Genomic DNA, 13,919 nt, shown 5'->3' on the forward strand with positions numbered 1-13,919 from the left:
ACACAAGCATCAAGTTTTCAAGATTTTGAGGCAGCACAGTTATAGCCATAAAACTGTGTAACAAACACCTAACAAAATCATTCTGTTAGCAACATTGATATTTTGTAGATGCAACTATACGCAAAGTTATGGTGAACTGTCTTTATTATAATATAGACTTTTACTTAAAAAAAAAAATAAATGTTCTGAGGCACGAGATATTTCCATGATACAGCAGATGAAATGAAAGGTGATTGGTGAAAACATGATCTCTGCCTCTCTAAAAGTGGGAGGGGTTAAGATGGAGATATTTTTAATTTAAAAAATATGGAAAACAGGTTTTGGATCCACATGACTTGACACATGCTACCACAATGGGGTAATTGTGTATGAGAGCTTAAAAACAGAAGAAAAAAGAAAAAGAAACAGTATTTATGCAGAAAGCCAATCCCTAGGCTTTAATAAGGCACGGTACCATCACAAAGGGAGGAAAAAAAGTTTCACCCTAATATTATTATGTATGTTTCAAGTGCAGTCAGGCTTTGATCTTATTTAAATTTAAGATACGTGCTGTCTGCAACAGTAACTTCTGAACTATGCATGCTTCAATTCTTAATTCAATGTGGATATTTTTTGATATCTCAAAATTTACAATGTTGTCCAGAAGTTTGTGCCTCAATGGCACTGTCAAAACACCAACTGTATTCCAAGTTGAAAAGACAAATGGCATAGCTTAACTGTAACTAGCTTTAATTCACAAACAGTATTTCTATAAATGGCAAAGAGCTAACAGATTTGTTCAGTGTTAGAAAATATGTTTAAATTTGGAAAGACAGTACACAGTGTCAACTATCATCTGTGACAGAGATACATCTACAACAGAACCATTAAGCATATTGGCATAATGGCATCACTAATAATTTGTTTAAATTATATATTCATTTTTTCTGGATCTTTTAAGGTATATAGGCAACAATGTGCTAAACAGATCCCATTTTACATATGTATTTATATGCATGAATAGAATTTATCACACAATGTGTATGATTTAATCGTGGTTAAACTGGAATTAAAAACAACACACCTGCAATATGTCAGTTATAATACATGTAAGAAAAACAGTTTTCTGGAGTAAATTTTCAGCAGGCTCTGAAATCTTAATTGCACCCACAAGATTTCAGAGTGCTTCTGCTTGCAGCATGAAAAATGAATGTACTCATAGAGTTTGAGGCCTCAGTTAAGGAGGCCAGCTGAAAATCTGGCCTTCTCCATTTTGGGTCTGGTTAGGGAAATAAGAAGAGACTGAAATTCCAAATGGAGAATCATAATTCGTAACTGCTGTCTTTTCCATATTTCTACACTTAGTGTAAGTGAACAAACTGTTTGCAAATGCCGATTCTTGCCACAAAAAACACAAACCAAACCAAACCAAACCAACCTATTTTAAAGTGTAGGAAAATAACTGCAGCGAAAATATACATGTTGAAGTCCTACATAACTGTGAATTGCTGCTATCAATTCAGAAAATTCCAAGTAGTAGATGCTGACAAACACTATTTTCTATCTTTATGATAATTCAAGATTTTTCAGGATAATTTAATTTTTTTTCCTTGAACATTGAGAACATTAAAATGATGTCTTACTCTTTGGCTGAAGATAACTTTATTTCAAACCAAGTGGCACTGTGTACCACTCAAAACTAAAGATACAAATAAAGTTCCATCTGTAACTTCAGTGCTCACTTCTGCCTGCTAACTGTTTTGATGATAGAAGTGTTCTCATGCTGAGGATCAGGCAAATGACACGACACCATGACTGTAAATATTGACAATATTAATAGGTAGTTATTTAGAACTGAAACATCAGTGCTGTCCCCCAGTTAAAGTATGCTGGGTTTAGTCAAATACATGATGATTAAGCTGAGAAATGCAGACCAAAGGATCACATCCAGAAATCCACATTCTTACTCAAATACCAAACCGCACAGACTCTGAACTATCAAACACTGATGCTGGCTAAATTTAAATGCTACGTTGCATACAGTCACAGGAGGGCAGTCATTTTGTCTATAAAGTGGATTAATACCAACCGTAATTCCTCACATTGTGCCCACTCAATGAAGAGGAGATTCAATTCAGTGTTTTTTTAGTTCCAAAAGCCTAATATGAAAGATTGGTTGGTCTTTCTCTTCCACCCTCACAAAAATCAGCTAATACCAATCCATCTGAGCTCAGACCATTATTAGAAATAGATCATTTATTTGATTTTCCATAACAGAGACATTCAATCAACTCTCTGAGCTGGTAACCAGCAGAGAGGAAACACTAGATGTAGATAAGAGAGGTAACTTGAACAAATCTAGCCATTTAGGTGTACTAAGACCTCTTCTCCTACTCTCATCCTAACCCTAGCACTGTCTTCACATGGAACGAAGGTTGTGGCCTTCACTCCTGGAGGAAATACCCAGTGAGGAAGGTATATCTAGACAACAAGCCAGGAATACTAAAAGACGCAGAAATCACAGGCAGGAACGGGGGAATAATCATAAATCACAGAAATAACAGCTTTGCATTGCATTTCATATGACAAGGGAGGCTAAAATTAGTTGCTATTACTGCAACATAACAAACGGTCTTTCTCCAAATAATTTGATTTGTAAATCCTACAGCACCATCTTTCACAAAGTTAGATTTCCATTTTATGTCCTAGTTACATTGTGTTCAGGCTGGGCTACAAGGAAGTAAGAGGTAGATCAAGACTTAAACAGCAGTTGTCTTTTATTCTATCTTCTCCCAGAGCCAACTTTAGGAGATCCAATGAACTTATCACATTTAGGTTATTACAGAATCTTTGTAATTGAAGGCAAGAAAAACTGGAGAGCACTCTTCTTCTCATAAGGGAAGCTCATAATCTGCTGGATCTGAAGTTTAGATCTGCAGGATCTGCAGGATCTAAAATAATCTGGAAAACCCTTCTCCCCCAAAGCTTTACTTGAAACTGCATGGATAAAAAAGGTCTCAGAAAGAGAAACAGCTGCATCAACTCAGGAGTACTGGTAATGCAAACAAAAACTTATTTCCTTCTGTGAGGATGAAGGATTTTTTAGAATATATTTACAGGAATACAGCTTAATTTACCTGTGTTTATATACTCTGAGCTCAAATTTTATCTGTGGACAAGGCTGCAACACCTTGCAAATCCAAACAGGAATAAAAGATTCCTATCAAATCTCAGAAGCATGATAACTTGAAGATTAATCATCCGATTTTTACTTTCAAAAAAAAAGGAAGCCTTCTTAGCTCTGAAGTACTATTCCAATTTATGGTAAATATTTCTTTTCAGAGTAACTCTTTCCTCCTGTTTATTATTTATGTTTTTCTCCATGCTCCCTCTGTTGCATGATTTGTTTTCTGTGTGCAACCAGACCCTGTTAAATTCCTGCTGAGCAGAGGATGGCATTTCTTCATTCTTCACGTAGTTTCCACAATCTCTAAGATTCTCAAGCATATTCAAGAAGGATTTTTGTTTTTCTGTCTCTACAAGTTTTTGATTAAGGTAGATTTACAATCTCAGCAGTTTTCCCTCTGCTCCCTGCAATCCCACCACCCTCCCCAGCTGCAATAGGTTTTGATGTTTAACTCAATAAAATTTAGGGATCCTTTTTCTGGAGTTGTTCCATTTTAGTTTTCTTATCCTGGAAGACATCTGTGAAACACAGTCCTTGAAGACCCTTTTCCAATAGCTGTCAACCAGGGAAGATCAGGCTCCCGGGCTGTGATGTGACTGAGTACACCCTTGTATCTGCTGATAAAAAACAGTACCTAGGGTCACGAAGTGCTCCAGAAAAGCAGAATTTCAAAAGACAAACAAATCTATTCTCTATCTTGTAAATTTTAGTTATTGGGTCAGCTGTCATCAAGACCAACCAATTCTGTAGCATCCCAGTTTCCCTGAAAGCAACAGTAGACTGGAGAAATTAAACAGACAATAAAACTACCTGCACCCAGAAGTGTAAGATGTTCACCACTGAACACAAAAGGCCTCTTCACATAACATTTTGTGGGAAATAAAAATACAGATTTTATTAAAATGTATGAGTTCATATAAACTTTTTCCTTCACACTTTAAAATTATCATAGTTGTTTTCCAAGAAACCAAGATCTATACAACTTAGAACTCAAATGATAGTTTTGTTTAGGAAAAACAAACACACACTTAATTTGTCTTTCCTACTAGTTTATTGTTAAGAAACCTGTAAAAGATTTTGTAAGGAAGAAAACTCTGTACTTCTAACTTATTTCCCATGCTCAGGACTTAGAGCTACCTCATGGGAACTGAAGAGAGTTTATCACAGAATGCCTTCTCCTACAGGTGCATGAGATCAGAGATACCAAAGTCTTTTAAGAAAGTTAGGCTACCAGCTGACAGACTTGCCAGAGCATAAACAACGAGAATCAGTCTGTCACCGAAGCCTGTAAGATTTCTTTCAATTGCTCATAAAGCTAATAATGCAAAGGAAACACTGATCTGACAAAACCCTCTGGATGCTACGGCAAAACAAATACCCAAAGAGACAAAAGTAGTTAGCATACATTAGGGCTGGAAAACACACAGGGCTAGCACCGTAGCAATAAGATGCTACTGCTGTATAATTCCTTTTCTGTACATATCCAGGCATACTTAAATCACAGAAAATCAGAGCCAAAAAGCCCTAGCATGTCTTCAAGTCCATTCTCCTGCCAGTGCAGATGACTGTAAGGTAACTCTTCTGTATCTGCATCAGATAAAAGATCCACTGCTACAGGCAGTGTGTGGGTTCTGGTTTCCATCCAGCCTCAGACTTTAAACAAAATATAACTGGAAATTCATTTTGGTCAAAACCTCACAAGTCTCACAGCAGATACAGACATTAAACTTTCCTGTAATGCCTGGAGTAGCCCTGCCGGACACACATACATCTGATCACGCATTCGAGACACAAATATCTGAAGGCAAGGCAGAGGCTATAAATGCTGTCTATTACTAAAAGTTTGCCAAATAAAATGGGAGTAAAACATTCATAAAACCTGTCCATCACTGACAATGTAGCTTAACAGACCTACACTGGTTAAACAATGCATGCCAACAAAAGTAAAACAGGTTTTACTGATTATATATCTTTACTGATTCTATATCTTCTAATTTTCTAAGTTCTCTGCACAATTGATTTAAGTATGTTCACTTCAAAGGATTTACAAACATCCATACCAAATGGACTAGCTAGGATGACCATGATATGATCTACAACACACAAATCGTGTTAAGAACTACATTTGGAAGAAGGGTAGTTTTAACTTTTCACTGTACTATATAGTTTTTAAATGAATGTAGCATACTAAAAGCATGAAGAAGCTTAATTAAAGCATTTACTGTTTGCATATTATGAAAATGACTTAGTATTAAAGCATCAATATTGCAAGGGTATGTCTTTCTATTTCAAGAAAATTTTAATACATGACAATAATATATGGTAAGAAAATATTGTTACTAAGGATTTTAGCAGTAAAGGAACGTGTTAGAAGTCAGTTCTGACAATTCTTTGAATCTAAAAGATCTATAAGTACTAAAATGTCATCTGTCTATCCATGTGAGATTTAGCTTTGGCAGTATTTCAAAAGTGAAAAAACATGCTTTGTTATATATTTTCCCTATGACAATATATTTTCAAAGCTAAGAGGCCAAATTCTCCTGAGAAGTTCAGTAAGATGTATATGTGTTACATAAATATTTGCAGAAAAAAGTGAAGTTTGAATACTCACAACAATCAATGGGTCAAACTGTGTATAAAAGCACAAAGTGCAGAATTTATTGCCAAGAGCTGGCAATTAAAGATTTCAATTCATTTCTTCGATTTAGAGATTCATTGTTCTGCTCAAGCTAAATTAAACAAGCCATTTGGAAGCTAACCTGATTATCGCCATATAAATTTGCCTATTGTTAAGTGATGTCATTAGGAACACCTCTCCCTCCTTTTTTCTTTTTTCCTTTTTTTCTTTTTTTTTTTTTAATTATAGACTGTTCCAGAAAGAGGTCTGAAAAATAGAGCTGTCTGGCTCATACGGCTATTTTTTTAATGCTTTAAAATAAAAAGAGAGAGCAGAAAGGTTAGAAAAGAAAGTAAGACAAGAAGTGCAATAATTGCTCAGCCCTGACCTCTTCCAAGCCACTGCAAAACTGATAAAAGTTGCCTGAGCTGTTTTTTATGCAGTTCAGCTTTGACCTTTTCCAATAGCCACAGGGGTACCAATGCCCCCTTTAATCCTAGGGCTACATGGAATAATAAGTGATCCATAATTATTTTTTTTTTTTAGGATGAAAACAAGTGATCTTTAATTTCCATTAAAGAAAAATCCTGTGAAAAGATTATCCACTAAATCAGTCCAGCCATGGCGAATTCTGACAACTGTGCTCAGCTGATAGAGATATTAAAATAACAAGAAACTCTTATGTGTAATTTTCTGAGTACTTACACATTCTTGGATTTGAATGCTTCAGCAAAGTGCTGCACACTCTGAAGAGAAGCAAGGTCTAAGGTCATTGCTTCTACCTTGGCTTTATGCTGGAACAAGAGAAAATATAAAAAAAGATAAATAAGAGCAAGTTTAGTTCACAGTATCATGTTACAGTAAATGTGTTATGAAACTTACCCGATTCCCTTGTTTAACATTATAACCCCAAAGTGAATACAAATCATCAAAACGAATGGACAAGCGCAACATTTAGTGCCAAAAGTAGCATTGCAATTTTGTGGTTCTGCTAAAAACATATGCTGTGCAACACACAGCTTTATATAATAAAATGAATCAACACAAAGTAGTGTTAAGGTTAATATGGTATCTTTTAGCTTCCATTTTGCTGGTGAAACTTATGTAACTCATGAAATATAAAGTACAGGAAGCATTATTCTTAATGCATGGCATTCTTTACACAGCATACCAAAAGAAAAATACTCAGCAACTACTCTATAAAAAACAGTTAAATTCAAACTCGCACACAGTATTTCAAAACAATCTATTGTTCACAGCAGGTGACATAAAGGTATAAAATGAGTGTAGAAAACAAGTGATCAGACAATGTTTTTTCACAGAATAAGAGTTTATGAGTGTGTATCTTCTAAAGAAATTGTATATGGACTTAAAACAAACTTTTCCCCTAGCAGAGGACATGCAATCCCACACAATGACCTTGGGCACCACCAAAACAACTCAAAATTTTCAGCTTTCAGCTTTCTCAGACCTTTTGAAACACACTTCAAATCTTGGAACTAAACAAACCAAGTCTATTTTCATTGCAAGCACTGAAGTGAAAGCAAGTCACCACAGAACCCAGCAGGCTGTAGTTGTTCTAAGCCATAGTTATGAAGGAGCTTTCGACTGCAGCTGTGCGCCTGCACCACCACATCCAACAACTGTCTAGTTCTTCCACAGACACTGTATTTTAAGACATCTATGATCCTCTGCAAAAATACCAACTCTCATGACATATAAGTCACATAGATCCCCTAAGGAATTATGAACTTCTGTTATTTGTGCTCACCTTCACTTTTAGACTTACTACTGCCCATCACCGCATACACACTCTGGTACATAAAGGAAAGCTGGCAAAAGCCCTGTACTCTCCCAAAACCTAAACATGCCAACATTCAGCCCTCTGCTAAGCCCTCTGCTTAGCTTATTCAGTAAAAAAAAATGAAATTAAAGGGACACTTCATGTAATCCCAACATGCCACCTACACCTATGTATAGTGGTCATGGACCAGACTGGACATTGGCACTGCTCAAAGAAAGAGGAAGAATAAGAGAAAGCAGATACAGTGGTACTATGCAGTCAAAGGCAGCATTTGAATGGAGAGGCAATAGGAACTTTGTTAGCACCACGATGTAAACGGGGATCTATTGTGATTACAACGTTATACAATGCCTGTTTCTGAAGGAACAAGAAGGAAGCAGCACACGTCCCAGCACAAAAAGAAACCAAGAAGAGTGCTCCCATTGTCTCCCAAGCTCAAGCAATTCATCTGATCTCTGTGTTTCATTACATCTGGTACTTTTCTCCCTACATCTGTTACTCTTCTCCCTACATCTGTTTTCTGTTTTGCTAGCATCCATTCTGCCCGCCACAATTACCTTACAGGTTGGGTTTAAACAGAATGTCACTCAAAATCTTTTTGTTCCACTCCAGCCAGACTTATCAGCACAACAAAATAAACACAACTAAAATTTCAACAGGTTCAGTTTCCATAGGAAGTATCCATTGATGGAGTCTGAAAACTCTAAACCAAACTTAACTTGGTTATGAGGAGTTTTTTTACTGTCACAAGATGCACATCATCCTGGAATTCATTTTGCCCCACTGGGTAAATATTTTCTTCTGTTTGATGGTCAGAGACTTGAGAAAGATGATGCTGCCTTGCATTATGCAACAGACCTCCATAACAACTTTCCGGTTCAAAGCTGTTTACTTAATAGAGAAGCAGTGTGCGTAGCTGGGTTTACACTGCTTCTGCTTTCCTCAGTTGAAACATTCTCTTAGCTCTCTCAAGGGTAAAAAAACAAGAAGGCTACAAATACAGGCACACAAGAGGGTCAAAAAAAATAATAATCAAGTAGTTTGACAGACTATACCGCACGCTGGTAGCTACTGTCCTCTTGGGGACACAGACTGAAGCCCACACAGTATTACTCATTGATGCTTCTCCTCTTGGTGTCATGTGTTAGGCTTCTGCTACTGAGTCCAAGAACAGAAGAGAGGTACCTGTGTATTTCAAGTCCAAAAGGGAAAAAGAGTGAGGCCTGCAAAATACCTTCAGAAATAGAAATTAAAAAGACTAAGATTGGCCTTAGATTTGTGGATTAAAATATTGAAAAAGTAAAAACCATAAGTCTAGAAATCATATTCTTGAAAATGATAAATGGTTGACTGTTAGACAGCAAATGCAAACTATAATCATGTTTCTTCTGTACCAGTTTCGCCAATGAAATGAGACCATCTTTCTATTCGTACTACATTTTCTTCAGACAGTAAGATAATTTATTTTAAACAATGTAACACCACTTCACCTTTTAGTTTTGATACACATACACAGAAAAAGACAAAGAAAACATTCATTAGGAAATTCAGGAAAATGTATTTAAAATGATCTGAAAAAGGAAAAATTAAGAAGGAAAAAGAAGTATGGGTTTAGTAATTTTTTCCATGGAAAAGGTCAGCAAATGGCAAAACAATTTATTTTTTTTTAACTTTCTCCCTGACTTTCCTTTATAAAAACCTGACGGCATCAGCCTGCGTTTCTCACCGATATACACAAGGTCCATACTGAGCACAGAGACAGCCATTAGCTTTGTTTTCCTGCTTCATGAAGGCATGCAAGAAACCAAACTCATTTTCTCCAAATAGTAGCCAGCAGATCTGTTTCAGATTCTCCCTTTTCAACTGATATTCAAGCACTCCTCACTCCAAAGAGGTGTTCTGTAGACCATCAATTCTTACTATAGTTTGAGAAAGTGAAATGCTAGGCCTTTAATATCACACCATTTTCATTCCAAAATTTCATTCCAAATTTTCCTACTCATACTTCAATGTCACAACTTCTTTTAAAAAAGCTATGAAATAAGCAATATATTTGAAGGGTATGTTCTTAATAATTCTTACTGTAAGAATAGCTCCAACCAATGGCAAGCAGATACCTTTTTGTTTATTTTCTTACAGTAGCTCAGTATCACCTTTCTTGCGTTTTGCATCTTTTCCTATAAGCCTATATAGCAAGTATCACATATTGTGCTATTTATAGAAAAATAAAATATTTTAAAATAAAAAAAAAAGTTCAAAACCATTTTTGCTAAAAGGCACTGCAACTGTAATTATAATCCACAGTCAGAACGGATAGTTAATGGTATGCTGCAAATCCTAATCTAATGCGTCATAATAGTATTATTCTGATGTCTCTCGCTATTTCACTTCACATATTTTCAGTACTGAATTATGCCTCATTTTATGTTGTGAAATCTTAAATGCGACTTGCCACTTTCCCAAATACAGAACACAGTCTTAAAACTGACATCATAAGATCAACACGCTAAGGCAGAAAGCTCCAGAATTTTTAAAATTAAATCAACAAAAGACATTAATGGTTCCTTTATTACTTTATTTTAAATAACATAATTTAAGGGAAAACTAAGGAACATAATGAGTGTAGAGGAATTTAAAGAGCTCACTTCTAAATCTCAGGATCACTACTATGTGGCACAGTTGAGAACCTGTGCAACATGAGCTGGTGCCCTCGCTGCAGATTCCCAGGCCAGAAGTCCCAACGTACCCTAAACCACTTCCAGAACAAGACTTAGGCCAGCTTCGTAAACTGGCCAAAAGGACAATAGACACAAGGGCAGATACGCTTCTGCTGTCTACTGAACTGTGTGGAAACAAGGTCAGCTAGAACCACCTGAAACTGTGCTTTTGTGTTGGGGAGTATTTGTGTTTCATGAAGCCCAAAGAGCAGTTCGAGGCTCACAATGTCTAGGCACCAACATCCTGTCTTTGAAGAAACAGCCAAAGGCAGATTATCCTCTGGTTCCTAACAAGTCCTCTTTTAAACACAACACAATAACATTTTGCAAAGTGCAAAGAAAAAACTTCATCTTGTATTTCATGATTTTATGCCCATTTCTAAAAGCATTTTATCAATATTTCCAGGTAACTTTCATTACTCTAAATAACAGCAGAAAAGAGTTTGTTCGGTTTTGTATGTAAACAGCTCCCTATTGGAGAAAAAAGAATATTAAAAGTGCTTAAGTTCAATTGGTTATATTTTGCACTCATGCTAGAAAAATGCTTATTGGGCCAGAAACTAACAAGGAAGTGAAAACATCCAAAAAGCAAGCAATTTCACTATATGCAATGTATTCACTTTACAGCTTTAAAACTGTTTAAAAATGAACACTGTATGGTAGAGTAGTTTGGCAGTAAACATGATTGTGCATTTGTGTCTTGGTACTGAAGAAGGAGCCTTTTTTCATAGTGAATTTTTCATTCAAATGTAAGTGATGATTTACGTTAAATATAGGTAAAGCATAGTTACATTTTCCTGAAGGATTGCAAGGAAGTGAAGAGCAGTACAATAAGTTGAAGCATAAAAGCTTTCTCTGTCATAATATTTATTATAATGGCATATAAAATAGCTGAAATAAATAATAGATGACTAAAAGTAAATTCATATGATAAAGAATCTTTCAGCAGACACCATTACTTCTGACTGCTCCAGTTTCATACAGAGTTGAAGAGTCTTAATAAATATGCTGTAGCCCCTGTATCTTATGTAAGCACAAGTCATTTTGTAAGGGCCTACTTAGAATGTAACATAGTGGACGGTACATAATTTACTGTGTAATTTTACTCTCAAAAAATACCGTGTATAAATCTTTGATATTTAGAAGTCCTTAACTCAAAACTCAATACATAGCACAACAATAAAAGCATCTGTCTTTGAGGGACTGAAAGTATAACAAAATGGTAAAAAGCAGTTTAATTTCATTAAGAAAAATCCTGATGACAACACCTTGGAATGCAGTGTGAGAAACAGAAAACCTTCAGGAAAAAAATAACTTGACATCAGAGCTGTTGAAAAGTCTTAAAATAGATAAAGTAAATAACCAAAACTCAGCATATAATAAGCAATGCCCAAATAAACCCATATTTCCATGTTGAGGACAAAGTAGAGGATGTTTTAGAAGCACATCTGACAATTTGACACATGGCTTATGGCAGTCAATAGCCAGTGCCATGCACTATTTATGGAGGTACATAATAGGGAAAAAGGCTTTCACTCAGGATTAGGATTGTAAGTATTATTGTAACTAATGTAGGCAACATTTGGTACTTCATGCAAAACTGTATTTATGTAACACCAGCTTCATCTTCTTGTGTGCTTCGAATGCCATGCAGCTACTTCTTATGGAAGTGCTTTAAGAGTAATACAACATGTATGCTAGATGCTTCGGTAACATGTCTTTCCACTACATGTGATATACCTTAATAAAGTTCATTAAAAGTCACCATGGTGAAACATCTTTATATTCATTTTCCTAGGTTTTATTTCCCTTCTATCCCCCAATATCAGCAATTTTTCAAATTTTCACTAACTTTATACAAATGAAGGTACACAATGAAAACAATTTCCTAACTACTAATTATTTTATTAACCCATATATGTGATATACAAGGAAAATGCTGGGACTAATCACGATTCTTCATGAAAGTCAGAGATTAAAAGCATTTTCTTTCTTTCATGACAAATACAACTTATTTATTAATACTTGGTTTCACTATTTCCCAAACATATTTGTTTTACCTATGTTCTGGCTGTAATTACAGGTGTAAATTCTTCCCTCTAGTCATTTTGCCCATCCTGTCAAACATACTTTCATGCTGCATGTCAGCTCTCTCAAAAACAGATTTTGTAAAGTGGGGCTCTTTCTGCTTAAGTAACTACATCTTCATGTTCTTTACAAAAATGGAAATCCTGCAAGGGTTGCCTTCATCCAAGTCAAGTGAATTAACACATATATAAAGACCTAATGGGTCAGTATGATCCTCAAACTGCTAGGATTACTGATCATCCTTGGACCTATATTTTATCATGAAGAATGAAATACAAGAACAACTACTACTACTATTATTATTATTACTATTCCTATTATTATTATTCACCTGTCTCTACCCTTTCTCCAGAACATGACTGCTTGACAGAGAACAGTGTTTATCTTCTGGGCATCATCTACAAATTAGAGCAGTAAAAACCTGAAGCCCTCAAACTGTAGTAGGATTGTACTGCAAATGAATGTCTTGGAGCTACAATGGCAGTTCCCTACACAGGACAGTCTCAAATGAACACCTGTATTGCAGATTTAACTATTGAGCTCAACTGGGTTATAAAAGCAACAGAAAAGTCTGGATCCTCCTTTAGCGAGAGATTAAATACAAAGGCCACAAATGAGCCACTGAACTTCTGAAGATGAAAGATGTGAAAGAGTAATATATATGTTGCAATGTGAAGGAGAACAGTTTCTGAGGATGCCATACACCAACCTGGCATTTGGTCTTCACATTTAAACAAATATAACAGCTATATTTCCCTTTCTTCTAAACACTCAATTTACCTGCAATTTAAAATTTACATCACAAACACAACGTGACTGTAGTCTCTAGGTACAGTTCATGTGTTTAACTCGGACGTGAAAGGCTTTCTTGGTCATGCAATAGTCATTCTAAATTCCCTAATAATTTAAAAACTGTATCTCTTTCTACCAGCAAATGTCTACACATGAAATGCAGAATACACTTATTAATTTCTTTGTTGTTGCTTCATTTTTCATATTTTAGTATATTTTTTATAAATCTTCTGCAATAAGTAGCACTACAATAAGCAATATTATTATTTTGCAATCTTTACATTAGTCAACTCTCAGATCAATATCTGTAAATTTGTCCTTTTATATATTCTGAACATACTTATAAAGGGAAAAAAAAAAAAAGGAAAAACATCTGCATTTCTTTCTGAAATTAGTATCTTTAGAGAGGTAAACTATGGCATAGTAATCTTAAATCATCCTTTAAAAAAAGAGTAAAATAATTCAGTCTCCTATGGGCATTTTTAAAATTACTTATTCCTTAACCAGAGAGAACAAAAACACACACACAAAAATTACTAGACTAGAATTTCAGCGTACTTCGATTTGTAGGTTCCAAATGTCCCTGATGTTTCCTGGATGCACATGGTTCCATTGCAGGCATTACACATCTGCTTCAGCAACGAGAAATTACATGCATTTTAAAAAAGAAAATAAAAATCTACTGTAGGTTTTGGCAATAGGAATTTGTTTAGCTCTTAATGTACATGAACTGTG

General features: G+C 35.4%; 1 protein-coding gene across 7 annotated transcripts in view; it reads right to left on the reverse strand.

The window, feature by feature from the left end:
- Positions 1–13,919, reverse strand: part of WWOX (WW domain containing oxidoreductase) — a 526,234-nt gene that overhangs the window by 405,211 nt on the left and 107,104 nt on the right. For all 7 annotated transcript variants that reach the window (XM_057401158.1, XM_057401159.1, XM_057401160.1 and 4 more), the window contains exon 6: positions 6,489–6,577. In XM_057401158.1, coding sequence (XP_057257141.1) covers positions 6,489–6,577 — 89 coding nt within the window. The remainder of the gene's footprint in view (positions 1–6,488; positions 6,578–13,919) is intronic.

This window comes from Pezoporus wallicus, unplaced genomic scaffold, assembly GCF_028554395.1.
Source record: "Pezoporus wallicus isolate ANWC-B61680 ecotype Strahan unplaced genomic scaffold, APGP_CSIRO_Pwel_v1 contig_420, whole genome shotgun sequence".
In the NCBI taxonomy this organism is placed as follows: domain Eukaryota; kingdom Metazoa; phylum Chordata; class Aves; order Psittaciformes; family Psittacidae; genus Pezoporus; species Pezoporus wallicus.